The 24,013-nt window shown below is 52.2% G+C and overlaps 1 protein-coding gene across 1 annotated transcript in view; it reads left to right on the top strand.

The window, feature by feature from the left end:
* Positions 1–22,918, top strand: part of LOC139252716 (15-hydroxyprostaglandin dehydrogenase [NAD(+)]-like) — a 280,929-nt gene extending 258,011 nt beyond the window's left edge. Inside the window, exons 5-8 of the mRNA XM_070873463.1 lie at positions 13,634–13,730; positions 15,875–15,951; positions 17,343–17,506; positions 22,785–22,918. Of these exons, the coding sequence (XP_070729564.1) occupies positions 13,634–13,730; positions 15,875–15,951; positions 17,343–17,506; positions 22,785–22,902 (456 nt within the window). The 3' untranslated portion in view covers positions 22,903–22,918. The remainder of the gene's footprint in view (positions 1–13,633; positions 13,731–15,874; positions 15,952–17,342; positions 17,507–22,784) is intronic.
* Positions 22,919–24,013: the final 1,095 nt, after the last annotated feature.

Raw genomic sequence — 24,013 nt, forward strand, 5'->3', positions numbered from 1 at the left:
ATTCTGTGACTGTACTCTGTGACTTTACTCTGTGACTGTACTCTGTAACCGTATACTGACCGTATTCTGTAACCGTACTCTGTGACTGTACTCTGCGACCGTACTCTGTGACTGTACTCTGTGATCGTACACTGTGACCGCATTCTGTGACCGTAATCTGTGACTGTATTCTGTGACTGTACTCTGTGACTGTACTCTGTGACTGTACTCTGTGACCGTACTCTGTGACCGTACTCTGTGACAGTACTCTGTGACCGTACTCTGAGACCGTACTCTAAGACCGTACTCTGAGACTGTCCTCTATGACTGTACTCTGTAACCGTACTCTGTGACTGTACTCTGTGATCGTACTCTGTGACCGTATTCTGTGACCGTACTCTGTGACCGTACTCTGTGATCGTATTCTGTGACTGCACTCTGTAACCGTACTCTCTGACCGTACTCTGTGACTGATCTCTGTGACTGTACTTTGTGACCGTACTCTGTGACTGTACTGTGACCGTACTCTGTGAACGTACTCTGTGACTGTACTCTGTGACCGTACTCTGTGATCGTACTCTGTGATCGTACTCTGTGACTGTATTCTGTGATCGTACTCTGTGACTGTACTCTGTGACCGTACCCTGTGACTGTACTCTGTGACTGTACTCTGTGACTGTACTCTGTAACCGTACTCTGTGACCGTACTCTGTGACTGTACTCTGTAACCGTACTCTGTGACTGTACTCTGTGATCGTACACTGTGACCGCATTCTGTGACCGTAATCTGTGACTGTATTCTGTGACTGTACTCTGTGACTGTACTCTGTAAACACACTCTGTGACTGTACTCTGTGATCGTACTCTGTGACTGTACTCTGTGACCGTACCCTGTGACTGTACTCTGTGACTGTACTCTGTGACTGTACTCTGTAACCGTACTCTGTGACTGTACTCTGTGACTGTACTCTGTGACTGTACTCTGTAACCGTATACTGACCGTATTCTGTAACCGTACTCTGTGACTGTACTCTGTGACTGTACTCTGCGACCGTACTCTGTGAATGTACTCTGTGACCGTACTCTGTGACTGTACTCTGTAATCGTACTCTGTGACCGTACTCTGTGACTGTACTCTGTAATCGTACTCTGTGACCGTACTCTGTGACTGTACTTTGTGATCGTACTCTGTGACTGTACTGTGTGATCGTACTCTGTGACTGTACTCTGTGACCGTACTCTGTGACTGTACTTTGTGATCGTACTCTGTGACTGTACTGTGTAATCGTACTCTGTGACTGTACTCTGTGATCGTACACTGTGACCGCATTCTGTGACCGTACTCTGTGACTGTACTTTGTGATCGTACTCTGTGACTGTACTGTGTGATCGTACTCTGTGACTGTACTCTGTGACCGTACTCTGTGACCGTACTCTGTGACTGTACTTTGTGATCGTACTCTGTGACTGTACTGTGTGATCGTACTCTGTGACTGTACTCTGTGACCGCATTCTGTGACCGTACTCTGTGACTGTATTCTGTGACTGTACTCTGTAACCATACTCTGTGACTGTACTCTGTGATCGTACTCTGTGACTGTACTCTGTGACCATACCCTGTGACTGTACTCTGTAACCATACACTGTGACTGTACTCTGTGATAGTACTCTGTGACTGTACTCAGTGACTGTACTCTGTAACCGTACTCTGTGACCGTACTCTGTGACTGTACTTTGTGATCGTACTCTGTGACTGTACTGTGTGATCGTACTCTGTGACTGTACTCTGTGACCGTACTCTGTGACTGTACTTTGTGATCGTACTCTGTGACTGTACTGTGTGATCGTACTCTGTGACTGTACTCTGTGATCGTACACTGTGACCGCATTCTGTGACCGTACTCTGTGACTGGATTCTGTGACTGTACTCTGTAACCATACTCTGTGACTGTTCTCTGTGATCGTACTCTGTGACTGTACTCTGTGTCCGTACCCTGTGACTGTACTCTGTGACTGTACTCTGTGACCGTACTCTGTGACCGTACTCTGTGACAGTACTCTGTGACCGTAATCTGAGACCGTACTCTAAGACCGTACTCTGAGACTGTCCTCTATGACTGTACTCTGCAACCGTACTCTGTGACTGTACTCTGTGATCGTACTCTGTGACCGTATTCTGTGACCGTACTCTGTGACCGTACTCTATGATCGTATTCTGTGACGGTACTCTGTAACCGTACTCTGTGACTGTACTCTGTGATCGTACTCTCTGACTGTGCTCTGTGACTGTACTCTGTGACCGTAATCTGTGACCGTACTCTGTGACTGTACTCTGTGACCGTACTCTGTGACTGTACTCTCTGACCGTACTCTCTGACCGTACTCTGTGACTGATCTCTGTGACTGTACTTTGTGACCGTACTCTGTGACTGTACTGTGACCGTACTCTGTGACCGTACTCTGTGACTGTACTCTGTGACCGTACTCTGTGATCGTACTCTGTGACCGTACTCTGTGACTGTACTCTGTAACCGTACTCTGTGACTGTACTCTGTGATCGTACACTTTGACCGCATTCTGTGACCGTACTCTGTGACTGTATTCTGTGACTGTACTCTGTGACTGTACTCTGTAACCATACTCTGTGACTGTACTCTGTGATCGTACTCTGTGACTGTACTCTGTGACCGTACCCTGTGACTGTACTCTGTGACTGTACTCTGTGACTGTACTCTGTAACTATACTCTGTGACCGTACTCTGTGACCGTACTCTGTGACCGTACTCTGTGACTGTACTCTGAGACCGTACTCTAAGACCGTACTCTGAGACTGTCCTCTGTGACTGTACTCTGTAACCGTACTCTGTGACTGTACGCTGTGATCGTACTCTGTGACCGTATTCTGTGACCGTACTCTGTGACCGTACTCTGTGACCGTATTCTGTGACTGTACTCTGTAACCGTACTCTGTGACTGTACTCTGTGATCGTACTCTCTGACTGTACTCTGTGACTGTACTCTGTGACCGTACTCTGTGACTGTACTCTGTGTCCGTACTCTGTGACCGTACTCTGTGACTGATCTCTGTGACCGTACTCTGTGACCATACTCTGTGACCGTACTCTGTGACCGTACTCTGTGACCGTACTCTGTGACTGTACTCTGTGACCGTACTCTGTGACTGTACCCTGTAACCGTACACTGACCGTATTCTGTAACCGTACTCTGTGACTGTACTCTGTGACCGTACTCTGTGATCGTACTCTGTGACCGTACTCTGTGACTGTACTCTGTGATCGTACACTTTGACCGCATTCTGTGACCGTACTCTGTAACCGTACTCTGTGACCGTACTCTGTGATCGTACTCTGTAACTGTACTCTGTGACCGTACCCTGTGACTGTACTCTGTGACTGTACTCTGTGACTGTACTCTGTAACCGTACTCTGTGACCGTACTCTATGACTGTACTCTGTGACCGTACTCTGTGACCGTACTCTGTGACTGTACTCTCTGATCGTACTCTCTAAATGTACTCTGTGACCGTACTCTGTGACTGATCACTGTGACCGTATTCTGTGACCATACTCTGTGACCGTACTCTGTGACCGTACTCTGTGACTGTACTCTTTGATCGTACTCTGTGACCGTACTCTGTGACTGTACTCTGTGACTGTACTCTGTGACTGTACCCTGTAACCGTACACTGACCGTATTCTGTAACCGTACTCTGTGACTGTACTCTGTGACCGTATTCTGTAACCGTACTCTGTGACCGTACTCTGTGACCGTATTCTGTGACTGTACTCTGTAACCGTACTCTGTGACTGTACTCTGTGATCGTACTCTCTGACTGTACTCTGTGACTGTACTCTGTGGCCGTACTCTGTGACTGTACTCTGTGACCGTACTCTGTGACCGTACTCTGTGACTGATCTCTGTGACCGTAATCTGTGACCATACTCTGTGACCGTACTCTGTGACCGTACTCTGTGACTGTACTCTGTGACCGTACTCTGTGACTGTACTCTGTAACCGTACTCTGTGACTGTACTCTGTGACCGTACTCTGTGACTGTACTCTGTGACTGTACTCTGTGACTGTACTCTGTAACCGTACACTGACCGTATTCTGTAACCGTACTCTGTGACTGTACTCTGTGACCGTACTCTGTGATCGTACTCTGTGACCGTACTCTGTGACTGTACTCTGTAACCGTACTCTGTGACTGTACTCTGTGATCGTACACTTTGACCGCATTCTGTGACCGTACTCTGTGACTGTATTCTGTGACTGTACTCTGTAACCATACTCTGTGACTGTACTCTGTGATCGTACACTGTGACTGTACTCTGTGACCGTACCCTGTGACTGTACTCTGTGACTGTACTCTGTGACTGTACTCCATAACCGTACTCTGTGACCGTACTCTGTGACTGTACTCTCTGATCGTACTCTCTAAATGTACTCTGTGACCGTACTCTGTGACCGTACTCTGTGACTGATCACTGTGACCGTACTCTGTGACCATACTCTGTGACCGTACTCTGTGACCGTACTCTGTGACTGTACTCTTTGATCGTACTCTGTGACTGTACTCTGTGACCGTGCTTTGTGACCGTACTCTGTGACTGTACTCTGTGACCGTACTCTGTGACTGTACTCTGTGACTGTACTCTGTGACCATACTCTGTGACCGTACTCTGTGACCGTACTCTGTGACTGTACTCTTTGATCGTACTCTGTGACTGTACTCTGTGACCGTGCTCTGTGACCGTACTCTGTGACTGTACTCTGTAATCGTACTCTGTGACCGTACTCTGTGACTGTACTCTGTGACTGTACTCTGTAACCGTACTCTGACCGTATTCTGTAACCGTACTCTGTGACCGTACTCTGTGACCGTACTCTGTGACTGTACTCTGTGACCGTACTCTGTGACTGATCTCTGTGACTGTACTCTGTGACTACTCTGTGACCGTACTCTGTGAATGTAGTCTGAAACCGTACTCTGTGACGGTACTCTGTGATCGTACACTGTGACCGCATTCTGTGACCGTACTCTGTGACTGTATTCTGTGATCGTACTCTGTGACTGTACTCTGTGACCGTACTCTGTGACTGTACTTTGTGATCGTACTCTGTGACTGTACTGTGTGTTCGTACTCTGTGACTGTACTCTGTGACCGTACTCTGTGACCGTACTCTGTGACTGTACGCTGTGACTGTACTCTGTAACTGTACTCTGTGACTGTACTCTGTGATCGTACTCTGTAACTGTACTCTGTGACCGTACCCTGTGACTGTACTCTGTGACTGTACTCTGTGACTGTACTCTGTAACCGTACTCTGTGACCGTACTCTATGACTGTACTCTGTGACCGTACTCTGTGACCGTACTCTGTGACTGTACTCTCTGATCGTACTCTCTAAATGTACTCTGTGACCGTACTCTGTGACCATACTCTGTGACCGTACTCTGTGACCGTACTCTGTGACTGTACTCTTTGATCGTACTCTGTGACTGTACTCTGTGACCGTGCTCTGTGACCGTACTCTGTGACTGTACTCTGTAATCGTACTCTGTGACCGTACTCTGTGACTGTACTCTGTGACTGTACTCTGTGACTGTACTCTGTAACCGTACTCTGACCGTATTCTGTAACCGTACTCTGTGACCGTACTCTGTGACCGTATTCTGTGACTGTACTCTGTAACCGTACTCTGTGACTGTACTCTGTGATCGTACTCTCTGACTGTACTCTGTGACTGTACTCTGTGGCCGTACTCTGTGACTGTACTCTGTGACCGTACTCTGTGACCGTACTCTGTGACCGTACTCTGTGACTGATCTCTGTGACCGTACTCTGTGACCATACTCTGTGACCGTACTCTGTGACCGTACTCTGTGACTGTACTCTGTGACCGTACTCTGTGACTGTACTCTGTAACCGTACTCTGTGACTGTACTCTGTGACCGTACTCTGTGACTGTACTCTGTGACTGTACTCTGTAACTGTACTCTGTAACCGTACACTGACCGTATTCTGTAACCGTACTCTGTGACTGTACTCTGTGACCGTACTCTGTGATCGTACTCTGTGACCGTACTCTGTGACTGTACTCTGTAACCGTACTCTGTGACTGTACTCTGTGATCGTACACTTTGACCGCATTCTGTGACCGTACTCTGTGACTGTATTCTGTGACTGTACTCTGTAACCATACTCTGCGACTGTACTCTGTGATCGTACACTGTGACTGTACTCTGTGACCGTACCCTGTGACTGTACTCTATGACTGTACTCTGTGACTGTACTCCATAACCGTACTCTGTGACCGTACTCTGTGACTGTACTCTCTGATCGTACTCTCTAAATGTACTCTGTGACCGTACTCTGTGACCGTACTCTGTGACTGATCACTGTGACCGTACTCTGTGACCATACTCTGTGACCGTACTCTGTGACCGTACTCTGTGACTGTACTCTTTGATCGTACTCTGTGACTGTACTCTGTGACCGTGCTTTGTGACCGTACTCTCTGACTGTACTCTGTGACCGTACACTGTGACTGTACTCTGTGACTGTACTCTGTGACTGTACTCTGTAACCGTACTCTGTGACCGTACTCTGTGACTGTACTCTCTGATCGTACTCTCTAAATGTACTCTTTGACCGTACTCTGTGACCGTACTCTGTGACTGATCACTGTGACCGTACTCTGTGACCATACTCTGTGACCGTAATCTGTGACCGTACTCTGTGACTGTACTCTTTGATCGTACTCTGTGACTGTACTCTGTGACCGTGCTCTGTGACCGTACTCTGTGACTGTACTCTGTAATCGTACTCTGTGACCGTACTCTGTGAATGTACTCTGTGACTGTACTCTGTAACCGTACTCTGACCGTATTCTGTAACCGTACTCTGTGACCGTACTCTGTGACCGTACTCTGTGACTGTACTCTGTGACCGTACTCTGTGACTGATCTCTGTGACTGTACTCTGTGACCGTACTCTGTGACTACTCTGTGACCGTACTCTGTGAATGTACTCTGTAACCGTACTCTGTGACTGTACTCTGTGACTGTACTCTGTGACCGTACTCTGTGACTGTACTCTGTAATCGTACTCTGTGACCGTACTCTGTGACTGTAGTCTGAAACCGTACTCTGTGACGGTACTCTGTGATCGTACACTGTGACCGCATTCTGTGACCGTACTCTGTGACTGTATTCTGTGATCGTACTCTGTGACTGTACTCTGTGACCGTACCCTGTGACTGTACTCTGTGACTGTACTCTGTGACTGTACTCTGTAACCGTACTCTGTGACCATACTCTGTGACTGTACTCTGTAACCGTACTCTGTGACTGTACTCTGTGACTGTACTCTGTGACCGTACTCTGTGACTGATCTCTGTGACTGTACTTTGTGACCATACTCTGCGACTGTACTGTGACCGTACTCTGTGACCGTACTCTGTGACTGATCTCTGTGACTGTACTCTGTGACCGTACTCTGTGACCGTACTCTGTGACCGTACTCTGTGATCATACTCTGACCGTACTCTGTGACCGTACTCTGTGACTGTACTCTTTGATTGTACTCTGTGACTGTACTCTGTTACTGTACTCTGTGACCGTACTCTGTGACCGTACTCTGTGACCGTATTCTGTGATCATACTCTGTGACCGTACTCTGTGACTGTACTCTTTGATCGTACTCTGTGACTGTACTCTGTAATCGTACTCTGTGACCGTACTCTGTGACCGTACTCTGTGACTGTACTCTGTGACTGTACTCTGTAACCGTACTCTGACCGTACTCTGTAACCGTACTCTGTGACTATACTCTGTGATCGTACTCTGTGACTGTACTCTGTGACTGTAGTATGTGACAGTACTCTGTGACCGTACTCTGTGACTGTACTCTGTGACCGTGCTCTGTGACCGTACTTTGTGACTGTACTCTCTGACCGTACTCTGTGACCGTACTCTGTGACTGCACTCTCTGACTGTACTATGTGACCGTACTCTGTGACTGATCTCTGTGACTGTACTCTGTGACCGTACTCTGTGACTACTCTGTAATCGTACTCTGTGACCGTACTCTGTGACTGTACTCTGTAACCGTACTCTGTGACCATACTCTGTGACTGTACTCTGTAACCGTACTCTGTGACTGTACTCTGTGATCGTACTCTGTGACAGTACTCTGTGACTGTACTCTGTGACCGTACCCTATGACTGTACTCTCTGACCGTACTCTGTGACCGTACTCTGTGACTGATCTCTGTGACTGTACTCTGTGACCGTACTCTGTGACCGTACTCTGTGACTGTACTCTTTGATCGTACTCTGTGACTGTACTCTGTAATCGTACTGTGTGACCGTACTCTGTGACCGTACTCTGAGACCGTACTCTGTGACCGTACTTTGTGACTGTATTCTGTGACCGTACTCTGTGACTGTACTCTGTGATCATACTCTCTGACTGTACTCTGTGACTGTACTCTGTGACCGTACTCTGTGACCGTACTCTGTGACTGTACTCTCTGACCGTACTCTGTGACTGTACTCTTTGACCGTACTCTGTGACCGTACTCTGTGACTGATCTCTGTGACTGTACTCTGTGACCGTACTCTGTGACTGTACTCTTTGATCGTACTCTGTGACTGTACTCTGTGACCGTGCTCTGTGACCGTACTCTGTGACTGTACTCTGTAATCGTACTCTGTGACTGTACTCTGTGACTGTACTCTGTGACTGTACTCTGTGACTGTACTCTGTAACCGTACTCTGACCGTATTCTGTAACCGTACTCTGTGACCGTACTCTGTGACCGTATTCTGTGACTGTACTCTGTGACCGTACTCTGTGACTGTACTCTTTGATCGTACTCTGTGACTGTACTCTGTAATTGTACTGTGTGACCGTACTCTGTGACCGTACTCTGAGACCGTACTCTGTGACCGTACTTTGTGACTGTATTCTGTGACCGTACTCTGTGACTGTACTCTGTGATCATACTCTCTGACTGTACTCTGTGACTGTACTCTGTGACCGTGCTCTGTGACCGTACTCTGTGACTGTACTCTGTAATCGTACTCTGTGACCGTACTCTGTGACTGTACTCTGTGACTGTACTCTGTGACTGTACTCTGTAACCATACTCTGACCGTATTCTGTAACCGTACTCTGTGACCGTACTCTGTGACCGTATTCTGTGACTGTACTCTGTAACCGTACTCTGTGACTGTACTCTGTGATCGTACTCTCTGACTGTACTCTGTGACCGTACTCTGTGACCGTACTCTGTGACTGATCTCTGTGACCGTACTCTGTGACCATACTCTGTGACCGTACTCTGTGACCGTACTCTGTGACTGTACTCTGTGACCGTACTCTGTGACTGTACTCTGTAACCGTACTCTGTGACTGTACTCTGTGACCGTACTCTGTGACTGTACTCTGTGACTGTACTCTGTGACTGTACTCTGTAACCGTACACTGACCGTATTCTGTAACCGTACTCTGTGACTGTACTCTGTGACCGTACTCTGTGATCGTACTCTGTGACCGTACTCTGTGACTGTACTCTGTAACCGTACTCTGTGACTGTACTCTGTGATCGTACACTTTGACCGCATTCTGTGACCGTACTCTGTGACTGTATTCTGTGACTGTACTCTGTAACCATACTCTGTGACTGTACTCTGTGATCGTACACTGTGACTGTACTCTGTGACCGTACCCTGTGACTGTACTCTGTGACTGTACTCTGTGACTGTACTCCATAACCATACTCTGTGACCGTACTCTGTGACTGTACTCTCTGATCGTACTCTCTAAATGTACTCTGTGACCGTACTCTGTGACCGTACTCTGTGACTGATCACTGTGACCGTACTCTGTGACCATACTCTGTGACCGTACTCTGTGACCGTACTCTGTGACTGTACTCTTTGATCGTACTCTGTGACTGTACTCTGTGACCGTGCTTTGTGACCGTACTCTGTGACTGTACTCTGTGACCGTACCCTGTGACTGTACTCTGTGACTGTACTCTGTGACTGTACTCTGTAACCGTACTCTGTGACCGTACTCTGTGACTGTACTCTCTGATCGTACTCTCTAAATGTACTCTTTGACCGTACTCTGTGACCGTACTCTGTGACTGATCACTGTGACCGTACTCTGTGACCATACTCTGTGACCGTACTCTGTGACCGTATTCTGTGACTGTACTCTTTGATCGTACTCTGTGACTGTACTCTGTGACCGTGCTCTGTGACCGTACTCTGTGACTGTACTCTGTAATCGTACTCTGTGACTGTACTCTGTGACTGTACTCTGTGACTGTACTCTGTAACCGTACTCTGACCGTATTCTGTAACCGTACTCTGTGACCGTACTCTGTGACCGTACTCTGTGACTGTACTCTGTGACCGTACTCTGTGACTGATCTCTGTGACTGTACTCTGTGACCGTACTCTGTGACTACTCTGTGACCGTACTCTGTGAATGTACTCTGTAACCGTACTCTGTGACTGTACTCTGTGACTGTACTCTGTGACCGTACTCTGTGACTGTACTCTGTAATCGTACTCTGTGACCGTACTCTGTGACTGTCGTCTGAAACCGTACTCTGTGACGGTACTCTGTGATCGTACACTGTGACCGCATTCTGTGACCGTACTCTGTGACTGTATTCTGTGATCGTACTCTGTGACTGTACTCTGTGACCGTACCCTGTGACTGTACTCTGTGACTGTACTCTGTGACTGGACTCTGTAACCGTACTCTGTGACCATACTCTGTGACTGTACTCTGTAACCGTACTCTGTGACTGTACTCTGTGACTGTACTCTGTGACCGTACTCTGTGACTGATCTCTGTGACTGTACTTTGTGACCATACTCTGCGACTGTACTGTGACCGTACTCTGTGACCGTACTCTGTGACTGTACTCTGTGACCGTACTCTGTGACTGATCTCTGTGACTGTACTCTGTGACCGTACTCTGTGACCGTCCTCTGTGACCGTACTCTGTGATCATACTCTGACCGTACTCTGTGACCGTACTCTGTGACTGTACTCTTTGATCGTACTCTGTGACTGTACTCTGTTACTGTACTCTGTGACCGTACTCTGTGACCGTAGTCTGTGACCGTATTCTGTGATCATACTCTGTGACCGTACTCTGTGACTGTACTCTTTGATCGTACTCTGTGACTGTACTCTGTAATCGTACTCTGTGACCGTACTCTGTGACCGTACTCTGTGACTGTACTCTGTGACTGTACTCTGTAACCGTACTCTGACCGTACTCTGTAACCGTACTCTGTGACTATACTCTGTGACCGTACTCTGTGACTGTACTCTGTGACCGTGCTCTGTGACCGTACTTTGTGACTGTACTCTCTGACCGTACTCTGTGACCGTACTCTGTGACCGTACTCTGTGACTGATCTCTGTGACTGTACTCTGTGACCGTACTCTGTGACTGTACTCTGTGACCGTACTCTGTGACTGTACTCTGTAATCGTACTCTGTGACCGTACTCTGTGACTGTACTCTGTATCCGTACTCTGTGACTGTACTCTGTAACCGTACTCTGTGACTGTACTCTCTGATCGTACTCTGTGACCGTACTCTGTGACCATACTCTGTCACTGTATGCTGTGACTGTACTTTGTGACTGTACTCTGTGACCGTACTCTGTGACTGTACTCTGTGATCGTATTCTGTGACAGTACTCTGTGACTGTACTCTGTGACCGTACCCTATGACTGTACTCTGTGACCGTACTCTGTGACTGTACTCTGTGATCATACTCTCTGACTGTACTCTGTGACTGTACTCTGTGACCGTACTCTGTGACTGTACTCTGTGACTGTATTCTGTAACCGTACTCTGACCGTACTCTGTAACCGTACTCTGTGACTGTACTCTGTGACCGTCCTCTGTGACCGTACTCTTTGACTGCACTCTCTGACCGTACTATGTGACCGTACTCTGTGACTGATCTCTGTGACTGTACTCTGTGACCGTACTCTGTGACTGTATTCTGTGACTGTACTCTGTGACCGTACTCTGTGACTACTCTGTAATCGTACTCTGTGACCGTACTCTGTGACTGTACTCTGTAACCGTACTCTGTGACCATACTCTGTGACTGTACTCTGTAACCGTACTCTGTGACTGTACTCTGTGATCGTACTCTGTGACAGTACTCTGTGACTGTACTCTGTGACCGTACCCTATGACTGTACTCTCTGACCATACTCTGTGACCGTACTCTGTGACTGATCTCTGTGACTGTACTCTGTGACCGTACTCTGTGACCGTACTCTGTGACCGTACTCTGTGATCATACTCTGACCGTACTCTGTGACCGTACTCTGTGACTGTACTCTTTGATCGTACTCTGTGACTGTACTCTGTAATCGTACTGTGTGACCGTACTCTGTGACCGTACTCTGAGACCGTACTCTGTGACCGTACTTTGTGACTGTATTCTGTGACCGTACTCTGTGACTGTACTCTGTGATCATACTCTCTGACTGTACTCTGTGACTGTACTCTGTGACCGTACTCTGTGACCGTACTCTGTGACCGTACTCTGTGACTGTACTCTCTGACCGTACTCTGTGACTGTACTCTTTGACTGTACTCTGTGACCGTACTCTGTGACTGATCTCTGTGACTGTACTCTGTGACCGTACTCTGTGACCGTACTCTGTGATCATACTCTGACCGTACTCTGTGACCGTACTCTGTGACTGTACTCTTTGATCGTACTCTGTGACTGTACTCTGTAATCGTACTGTGTGACCGTACTCTGTGACTGTACTCTGTGACCGTACTCTGTGACCGTACTCTGTGATCATACTCTGTGACCGTACTCTGTGACCGTACTCTGTGACTGTACTCTGTGACTGTACTCTGTGACTGTACTCTGTAACCGTACTCTGACCGTACTCTGTAACCGTACTCTGTGACTGTACTCTGTGATCGTACTCTGTGACCGTACTCTGTGACTGTAGTATGTGACAGTACTCTGTGACCATACTCTGTGACTGTACTCTGTGACCGTCCTCTGTGACCGTACTCTGTGACTGTACTCTCTGACCGTACTCTGTGACCGTACTCTGTGACTGATCTCTGTGACTGTACTCTGTAACCGTACTCTGTGACTGTACTCTGTGACCGTACTCTGTGACTGTACTCTGTGACCGTACTCTGTGACCGTACTCTGTGACTGTACTTTGTAATCGTACTCTGTGACCGTACTCTGTGACTGTACTCTGTAACCGTACTCTGTGACTGTAATCTGTAACCATACTCTGTGACTGTACTCTGTGATCGTACTCTGTGACCGTACTCTTTGATCGTACTCTGTGACCGTACTCTGTGACCATACTCTGTTACTGTACTCTGTGACCGTACTCTGAGACCGTACTCTGTGACCGTACTCTGTGATCGTACTCTGTGACCGTACTCTGTGACTGTACTCTGTGACCGTACTCTGTGACTGTACTCTTTGACCGTACTCTGTGACTACTCTGTGATCGTACTCTGTGATGGTATGTGCCCATACTGCTCTGTTGCCTGTATTTGCTGACCTTGTGCTTCTTGTATTGAAGGTCAGTGCGATCAGAGGAACCTATCTGGGACTTCATTACATGAGCAAAATGACTGGAGGTGCAGGAGGAGTGATAATCAATGTTTCCTCCTTGGCAGGTACGGGATGCTTCACATGAACATCAAACACCTGTACCCTGAATAGAAGAGGGTAGACTGACTGACTGTACATTTGGTAGACTGACTGACTGTACCCAGGGTAGACTGACTCACTATACCCAGGGTAGACTGACTGACTGTACCCAGAGTAGACTGACTGACTGTACCCGAGATAGACTGACTGACTGTACCCAGGGTAGACTGACTGACTGTACCCGAGGTAGACTGACTGACTGTACCCGAGGTAGACTGACTGACTGTACCCAGGGTAGACTGACTGACTGTGCCTGGGATAGACTGACTGACTGTACCCAGGGTAGACTGACTGACTGTACCCGAGGTAGACTGACTGACTGTACCCAGGGTAGACTGACTGACTGCACCTGGGGTAGACTAACTGACTGTACCTGGGGTAGAATGACTGACTGTACCTGGGGTAGACTGACTGACTGCACCTGGTGTAGACTGACTGACTGTACCCGGGGTAGAATGACTGACTGTACCCGGGGTCATAAGAACATAAGAACATAAGAATTAGGAACAGGAGTAGGCCATCTAGCCCCTCAAGCCTGCTCCGTCATTCAACAAGATCATGGCTGATCTGGCCGTGGACTCAGCTCCACTTACCCGCCCTCTCCCCATAACCCTTAATTCCCTTATTGATTAAAAATCTATCTATCTGTGATTTGAATACATTCAATGAGCTAGCCTCAACTGCTTTCTTGGGCAGAGAATTCCACAGATTCATAAACCTCTGGGAGAAGAAATTACTTCTCGACTCAGTTTTAAATTGGCTCCCCCGTATTTTGAGGCTGTGCCCCCTAGTTCTAGTCTCCCCGACCAGTGGAAACAACCTCTCTGCCTCTATCTTGTCTATCACTTTCATTATTTTAAATGTTTCTATAAGATCACCGCTCATCCTTCTGAACTCCAAAGAGTAAAGACCCAGTCTACTCAATCTATCATCATAAGGTAACCCCCTCATCTCTGGAATCAGCCGAGTGAATCGTCTCTGTACCCCCTCCAAAGCTAGTACATCCTTCCTTAAGTAAGGTGACTAAAACTGCATGCAGTACTCCAGGTGCGGCCTCACCAATACCCTGTACAGTTGCAGCAGGACCTCCCTGCTTTTGTACTCCATCCCTCTCGCAATGAAGGCCAACATCCCATTCGCCTTCCTGATTACCTGCTGCACCTGCAAACTAACTTTTTGGGATTCATGCCCAGGTCCCTCTGCACCGCAGCATGTTGTAATTTCTCCCCATTCAAATAATATTCTCTTTTACTGTTTTTTTTTCCAAGGTGGATGACCTCACACTTTCCGACATTGTATTCCATCTGCCAAACCTTAGCCCATTCACTTAACCTATCTAAATCTCTTTGCAGCCTCTCTGTGTCCTCTACACAACCCGCTTTCCCACTAATCTTTGTGCCATCTGCAAATTTTGTTACACTACACTCTGTCCCCTCTTCCAGGTCATCTATGTATATTGTAAACAGTTGTGGTCCCAGCACCAATCCCTGTGGCACACCACTAACCACCGATTTCCAACCAGAAAAGGACCCATTTATCCCGACTCTCTGCTTTCTGTACGCCAGCCAATTCTCTATCCATGCTAATACATTTCCTCTGACTCCGCGTACCTTTATCTTCTGTAGTAACCTTTTGTGTGGCACCTTATCGAATGCCTTTTGGAAATCTAAATACACCACATCCATCAGTACACCTCTATCCACCATGCTTGTTATATCCTCAAAGAATTCCAGTAAATTAGTTAAACATGCTTTCCCCTTCATGAATCCATGCTGAGTCTGCTTGATTGCACTATTCCTATCTAGATGTCCCGCTATTTCTTCTTTAATAATCCCATAGATTATGGACCAGATTACTGGATCTCCCATACATTCTGGGCCAGGTCACCAGATCTCCCATAGATTCTGGATCAGATCACTGGATCTCCCATACATTCTGGGCCAGGTCACCAGATCTCCCATAGATTCTGGGTCAGATCACCAGATCTTCCATAGATTCTGGGTCAGATCACCAGATCTCCCATAGATTCTGGGTCAGATCACTGGATCTCCCATAGATTCTGGCTAGTAACTCTGTATGTTCTTGGTCTCTCTTGTCACCCCCACTGCAGGAATCTACCCCATAATCTTCGCACCGGTGTATTCAGCGTCAAAGCACGGAGTGGTTGGATTCTCCAGGGCAATGGCTGTAAGTCATACCTGCATTTGTCGTGAGGGTCTCGGTCACCTGATCTCCATCACTGGATCTCCCATAGGTTCCAGGCCATATCACTGGATCTTCCATAGGTTCCAGCCCAGATCACTGGATCTCCCATTGATTCTGGACCAGATCACTGGATCTCCCATACATTTTGGGGTCATATCACTGGATCCCCCATACATTCTGGGCCCATATCACTGGATCTCCCACACATTCTGGACCAATATCACTAGATCTTCCATACATTCTGGGCCCATATCACTGGATCTCTCATACATTCTGGGCCCAGATCACTGGATTCTCCATACCTCCTTGACCAGATCACTGGATCTCCAATACATTCTGGGCCCATATCACTGGATCGCCCATACATTCTGGGCACAGATCACTGGATTTCCTATAGATTCTGGGCCAGATCACTGGATCTCCCATACATCCTGGGCCCAGATCACTAGATGTCCCATAGCTTGTGGACCAGGTCACTTGATCTCCCATACACCCTGGGTCCATATCACTGGATCTCCCATGCTTTCTGGGCCAGGCCACCAGATCTCCCATAGATTCTGGGTCAGATCACTGGATCTCCCATACATTCTGGGCCAGGTCACCAGATCTCCCATAGATTCTGGGTCAGATCACTGGATCTCCCATAGATTCTGGGCCGAGCTCACTCACTGGCTCGATGAGAACGTGGATGGGAGAATGGGGCTGAGGTCAATAAAAGCATTAAACTCTGATCCACACTGGCAGGAGAGCTTCGCAACTGACCCGGAACTGGACAGTTTATCGTGTTAGATTATAAGCAGGTGAGGTGTTCCACAGTGGAAGTGCCGTGTGACACTGGGGTGGGTGAGGTGTTCCACAGTGGAAGTGCCGTGTGACACTGGGGTGGGCGAGGTGTCCCACAGTGGAAGTGCCATGTAGGACAATGGGGTGGGCGAGGTGTTCCACAGTGGAAGTGCCATGTGACACTGGGGTGGGTGAGGTGTTCCACAGTAGAAGTGCTGTGTGACACCGGGGTGGGCGAGGTGTCCCACAGTGGAAGTGCCATGTAGGACAATGGGGTGGGCGAGGTGTTCCACAGTGGAAGTGCCGTGTGACACTGGGGTGGGTGAGGTGTTCCACAGTGGAAGTGCCGTGTGACACTGGGGTGGGTGAGGTGTTCCACAGTGGAAGTGCCGTGTGACACTGGGGTGGGCGAGGTGTCCCACAGTGGAAGTGCCATGTGACACTGGGGTGGGCGAGGTGTTCCACAGTGGAAGTGCCATGTGACACTGGGGTGGGTGAGGTGTTCCACAGTGGAAGTGCCGTATGACACTGGGGGGTTAAGCAGTGACACTTTTCTCCAAGTCTCTCACCACTTTGTTTGCTGTGTTTAGGGAGCTTTGGCGGCAGAGAATCTCGGAGTTCGAATCAACGTCCTGTGTCCAGCGTTCACCAATACCCCAATCCTGGATCATATTTCATCACAACAAACACTCGGGCAATTTGCAGGACTGCAGCAGGTTGCAGTACAAACGGTGGCAGCAGTCGGCATTATAGAGTGAGAATGAAAGTTGGAATCTGAATCTCGAATTCCTGGTGACCAGCGGTCTTACTTGGCCATTGGTTTCATGGTCTGCCTGCCCTGGGAGTGTTTGATGGAACAGTGTAGAGGGAGCTTTACTCTGTATCTAACCCCCTGTACCTGCCCTGGGAGTGCTCCTGTGTCTCCACATGTCCCCTCTCCTCATGTCTTCTCTCCCCGTGCCCTCTCCCCGTGTCTCCTCTCCTCGTGCCCTCTCCCCGTGTCTCCTCTCCCCGTGTCTCCTCTCCCCGTGTCTCCTCTCCCCGTGTCTCCTCTCCTCGTGTCTCCTCTCCCCGTGTCTCCTCTCTCCGTGTCCCCTCTCCCCGTGTCCCCTCTCCCTGTGTCTCCTCTCCCCGTGTCTCCTCTCTCCGTGCCCTTTCCCCGTGTCTCCTCTCCACATGTCTCCTCTCCCCGTGTCTCCTCTCCCCGTGTCTCCTCTCCACGTGTCTCCTCTCCCCGTGTCCCCTCTCCCTGTGTCTCCTCTCCCCGTGTCTCCTCTCCCCGTGTCTCCTCTCCCTGTGTCCTCTCCCCGTGTCTCCTCTCCCCGTGTCTCCTCTCCCCGTGTCTCCTCTCCCCGTGTCTCCTCTCCCCGTGTCTCCTCTCCCCGTGTCTCCTCTCCCAGTGTCTCCTTTCTCCGTGTCTCCTCTCCACGTGTGTCCTCTCCCCGTGTGCCCTCTCCCCGTGTCTCCTCTCCCCGTGTGCCCTCTCCCCCTGTGCCCTCTCCCCGTGTCTCCTCTCCCTGTGTCTCCTCTCCCCGTGTCTCCTCTCCTCATGTCTCCTCTCCCCGTGTCTCCTCTCGCTGTGTCTCCTCTCCCTGTGTCCTCTCCCCATGTCTCCTCTCCCCGTGCCCTCTCCCCGTGTCTCCTCTCCCCGTGTCCTCTCCCCGTGTCTCCTCTCACCGTGCCCTCTCCCTGTGCCCTCTCCCCGTGCCCTCTCCCCGTGCCTCCTCTCCTCGTGCCCTCTCCCCGTGTCTCCTCTCCCCGTGTGCCCTCTCCCTGTGTCTCCTCTCCCCATGTCTCCTCTCCCCATGTCTCCTCTCTCCGTGTACCCTCTCCCCGTGTCCCCTCTCCCCGTGTCTCCTCTCCCCGTGTCTCCTCTCTCCGTGCCCTTTCCCCATGTCTCCTCTCCCCGTGTCTCCTCTCCCCGTGTCTCCTCTCGCTGTGTCTCCTCTCCCTGTGTCCTCTCCCCATGTCTCCTCTCCCCGTGCCCTCTCCCCGCGCCCTCTCCCCATGTCTTCTCTCCCCGTGTCCTCTCCCCGTGTCTCCTCTCACCGTGCACTCTCCCTGTGCCCTCTCCCCGTGTCCCCTCTCCCCGTGTCCCCTCTCCCCGTGTCCCCTCTCCCCGTGTCCCCTCTCCCCGTGTCTCCTCTCCCCGTGTCTCCTCTCTCCGTGCCCTTTCCCCGTGTCCCCTCTCCCCGTGTCCCCTCTCCCCGTGTCCCCTCTCTCCGTGTCCCCTCTCCCCGTGTCCCCTCTCCCCGTGTCTCCTCTCCCCGTGTCTCCTCTCTCCGTGCCCTTTCCCCGTGTCTCCTCTCCCCATGTCTCCTCTCCCAGTGTCTCCTCTCCCCGTGTCTCCTCTCCACGTGTCTCCTCTCCCCGTGTCCCCTCTCCCTGTGTCTCCTCTCCCCGTGTCTCCTCTCCCCGTGTCTCCTCTCCCTGTGTCCTCTCCCCGTGTCTCCTCTCCCCGTGTCTCCTCTCCCCGTGTCTCCTCTCCCCGTGTCTCCTCTCCCAGTGTCTCCTTTCTCCGTGTCTCCTCTCCCCGTGTCTCCTCTCCCAGTGTCTCCTTTCTCCGTGTCTCCTCTCCCCGTGTGCCCTCTCCCCGTGTCTCCTCTCCCCGTGTGCCCTCTCCCCCTGTGCCCTCTCCCCGTGTCTCCTCTCCCTGTGTCTCCTCTCCCCGTGTCTCCTCTCCTCATGTCTCCTCTCCCCGTGTCTCCTCTCGCTGTGTCTCCTCTCCCTGTGTCCTCTCCCCATGTCTCCTCTCCCCGTGCCCTCTCCCCGTGCCCTCTCCCCATGTCTCCTCTCCCCGTGTCCTCTCCCCGTGTCTCCTCTCACCGTGCCCTCTCCCTGTGCCCTCTCCCCGTGCCCTCTCCCCGTGTCTCCTCTCCTCGTGCCCTCTCCCCGTGTCTCCTCTCCCCATGTGCCCTCTCCCTGTGTCTCCTCTCCCCGTGTCTCCTCTCCCCATGTCTCCTCTCTCCGTGTACCCTCTCCCCGTGTCCCCTCTCCCCGTGTCTCCTCTCCCCGTGTCTCCTCTCTCCGTGCCCTTTCCCCATGTCTCCTCTCCCCGTGTCTCCTCTCCCCGTGTCTCCTCTCCACGTGTCTCCTCTCCCCGTGTCTCCTCTCCACGTGTCTCCTCTCCCCGTGTCCCCTCTCCCTGTGTCTCCTCTCCCCGTGTCTCCTCTCCCCGTGTCTCCTCTCCCCGTGTCTCCTCTCCCTGTGTCCTCTCCCCGTGTCTCCTCTCCCCATGTCTCCTCTCCCCGTGTCTCCTCTCCCAGTGTCTCCTTTCTCCGTGTCTCCTCTCCCCATGTCTTCTCTCCCCTTGTCCTCTCCCCATGTCTCCTCTCACCTTGCACTCTCCCTGTGCCCTCTCCCCGTGTCCCCTCTCCCCGTGTCCCCTCTCCCCGTGTCCCCTCTCCCCGTGTCCCCTCTCCCCGTGTCTCCTCTCCCCGTGTCTCCTCTCTCCGTCCCCTCTCCCCGTGTCCCCTCTCCCCGTGTCCCCTCTCCCCGTGTCCCCTCTCTCCGTGTCCCCTCTCCCCGTGTCCCCTCTCCCCGTGTCCCCTCTCCCCGTGTCCCCTCTCTCCGTGTCCCCTCTCCCCGTGTCCCCTCTCCCCGTGTCTCCTCTCCCCGTGTGCCCTCTCCCCGTGTCCCCTCTCCCCGTGTCTCCTCTCCCCGTGTCTCCTCTCTCCGTTCCCTTTCCCCGTGTCTCCTCTCCCCGTGTCTCCTCTCTCCGTTCCCTTTCCCCGTGTCTCCTCTCCCCGTGTCTCCTCTCCCCGTGTCTCCTCTCCACGTGTCTCCTCTCCCCGTGTCCCCTCTCCCTGTGTCTCCTCTCCCCGTGTCTCCTCTCCCCGTGTCTCCTCTCCCCGTGTCTCCTCTCCCTGTGTCCACTCCCCGTGTCTCCTCTCCCCGTGTCTCCTCTCCCCGTGTCTCCTCTCCCCGTGTCTCCTCTCCCAGTGTCTCCTTTCTCCGTGTCTCCTCTCCCCGTGTCTCCTCTCCCCGTGTCTCCTCTCCCTGTGTCCACTCCCCGTGTCTCCTCTCCCCGTGTCTCCTCTCCCCGTGTCTCCTCTCCCCGTGTCTCCTCTCCCCGTGTCTCCTCTCTCCGTTCCCTTTCCCCGTGTCTCCTCTCCCCGTGTCTCCTCTCTCCGTTCCCTTTCCCCGTGTCTCCTCTCCCCGTGTCTCCTCTCCCCGTGTCTCCTCTCCCCGTGTCTCCTCTCCCAGTGTCTCCTTTCTCCGTGTCTCCTCTCCCCGTGTGTCCTCTCCCCGTGTGCCCTCTCCCCGTGTCTCCTCTCCCCATGTGCCCTCTCCCCCTGTGCCCTCTCCCCGTGTCTCCTCTCCCTGTGTCTCCTCTCCCCGTGTCTCCTCTCCTCATGTCTCCTCTCCCCGTGTCTCCTCTCCCTGTGTCTCCTCTCCCCGTATCTCCTCTCCTCATGTCTCCTCTCCCCGTGTCTCCTCTCGCTGTGTCTCCTCTCCCTGTGTCCTCTCCCCATGTCTCCTCTCCCCGTGCCCTCTCCCCGTGCCCTCTCCCCATGTCTCCTCTCCCCGTGTCCTCTCCCCGTGTCTCCTCTCACCGTGCCCTCTCCCTGTGCCCTCTCCCCGTGCCCTCTCCCCGTGTCTCCTCTCCTCGTGCCCTCTCCCCGTGTCTCCTCTCCCCGTGTGCCCTCTCCCTGTGTCTCCTCTCCCCGTGTCTCCTCTCCCCGTGTCCCCTCTCTCCGTGTCCCCTCTCCCCGTGTCCCCTCTCCCCGTGTCTCCTCTCCCCATGTCTCCTCTCCCCGTGTCTCCTCTCCCCGTGTCTCCTCTCCACGTGTCTCCTCTCCCCGTGTCCCCTCTCCCTGTGTCTCCTCTCCCCGTGTCTCCTCTCCCCGTGTCTCCTCTCCCCGTGTCTCCTCTCCCTGTGTCCTCTCCCCGTGTCTCCTCTCCCCGTGTCTCCTCTCCCCGTGTCTCCTCTCCCAGTGTCTCCTTTCTCCGTGTCTCCTCTCCCCGTGTGTCCTCTCCCCGTGTCTCCTCTCCACGTGTCTCCTCTCCCCGTGTCTCCTCTCCCCGTGTCTCCTCTCCCCGTGTCTCCTCTCTCCGTGCCCTTTCCCCGTGTCTCCTCTCCCCGTGTCTCCTCTCCCCGTGTCTCCTCTCCCCGTGTCTCCTCTCCCCGTGTCTCCTCTCTCCGTGCCCTTTCCCCGTGTCTCCTCTCCCCGTGTCTCCTCTCCCCGTGTCTCCTCTCCCCGTGTCCCCTCTCTCCGTGTCCCCTCTCCCCGTGTCTCCTCTCCCCGTGTCTCCTCTCTCCGTGCCCTTTCCCCGTGTCTCCTCTCCCCGTGTCTCCTCTCCCCGTGTCTCCTCTCCCCGTGTCTCCTCTCTCCGTGCCCTTTCCCCGTGTCTCCTCTCCCCGTGTCTCCTCTCCCAGTGTCTCCTCTCTCCGTGTCTCCTCTCCCCGTGTGTCCTCTCCCCGTGTCCTCTCCCCCACCCTCTCCCAGAGCATCTGGGTTGGGATGTTAACCCCAAACTCTCCCGTGTCAGGCAGCAATGCTCTCCCACTCCTTACTTTTTTACCAATTTACCCAAAATTTTCATGCTGTTCGAAAGTAATTTTTTCCTGATCTCCCGTGTTGACGTTTTGTGATAAATTATAAATATTATGAACAGGAATAAGTTTCAGAGGGGAGATGAAGAGAATAATTTCACACTGCCTGAAAGGGCGCTGGAAGCTGTCAGTAACTTTCCAGAGGGGATTGGATAATACGGGCTGTGGGGAAAGGGCAACAAAATCTTGCATTTATATAGCGCCTTTAAGTGTCCCAAGGTGCTTTGCAGGAGTGATTATCAAACAAACGTGACAGGTCTCCAGGAGCGTGTAAGGGAGGAACAGGATGTCTCGGTGGGGGACCAATGGGATCATTCTTTCATAGAGCCAACACAGGAACGATGGGCCGACTGATCTCCCGTGCTGTATGTTTCTGCGATTCTCGAGCAGGGGATTTACCATCCTGCGATTTACTGAACTGTAAACTGCTCTTGTTTCTGTCAGAGGAAGGTAACCTATTTGTGTTGTTTTGCAGACCATCACTGGTTGCCGAGGGATTCCTGCAGCTTGTCACCGATGGGTCTCGGAGTGGAGAGGTTATGAGAGTAACAAAACAAAAAGGAATTGACTACCAGAGTTACCCCAAGAACTAACAGAATATCTGCAGCTCCAACCGACACCCAGAGTCCCGACACCCAGAGTCCGGACACCCAGAGTCCCAACACCCAGAGTCCCGACACCCAGAGTCCCGACACCCAGAGTCCCGACACCCAGAGTCCCGACATCCAGAGTCGCAATACCCAGAGTTCCGACACCCAGAGTCCCGACATCCAGAGTCCCAACACCCAGAGTCCCGACACCCAGAGTCCCGACACCCAGAGTCCCGACACCCAGAGTCCCGACACCCAGAGTCCGGACACCCAGAGTCCCGACACCCAGAGTCCCGACACCCAGAGCCCCAACACCCAGAGTCCCGACACCCAGAGTCCCGACACCCAGACCCCCGACACCCAGAGTCCCAACACCCAGAGCCCCAACACCCAGAGTCCCGACATCCAGAGTCCCAACACCCAGAGTTCCGACACCCAGAGTCCCGACACCCAGAGTCCCGACACCCAGACCCCCGACACCCAGAGTCCCGACACCCAGACCGCCGACACCCAGAGTCCCGACACCCAGAGTCCCGACACCCAGACCCCCGACACCCAGAGTCCCGACACCCAGAGTCCCGACACCCAGAGTCCCGACACCCAGAGTCCTGCCACCCAGACCCCCGACACCAAGAGTCCCAACACCCAGAGTCCCAACACCCAGAGTCCCAACACCCAGAGCCCCAACACCCAGAGTCCCGACATCCAGAGTCCCAACACCCAGAGTTCCGACACCCAGAGTCCCGACACCCAGAGTCCCAACACCCAGAGTCCGGACACCCAGAGTCCGGACACCCAGAGTCCCGACACCCAGAGTCCCGACACCCAGAGCCCCAACACCCAGAGTTCCGACACCAAGAGTCCCGACATCCAGAGTCCCAACACCCAGAGTCCCAACATCCAGAGTCCCGACACCCAGAGTCCCGACACCCAGAGTCCCAACACCCAGAGTCCCGACACCCAGAGTCCCGACACCCAGAGTCCCGACACCCAGAGTCCCGACACCCAGAGTCCCGACACCCAGAGTCCGGACACCCAGAGTCCCGACACCCAGAGTCCCGACACCCAGAGCCCCGACACCCAGAGTCCCGACACCCAGAGTCCCGACACCCAG

Source organism: Pristiophorus japonicus, unplaced genomic scaffold, assembly GCF_044704955.1.
Source record: "Pristiophorus japonicus isolate sPriJap1 unplaced genomic scaffold, sPriJap1.hap1 HAP1_SCAFFOLD_478, whole genome shotgun sequence".
In the NCBI taxonomy this organism is placed as follows: Eukaryota; Metazoa; Chordata; class Chondrichthyes; family Pristiophoridae; genus Pristiophorus; species Pristiophorus japonicus.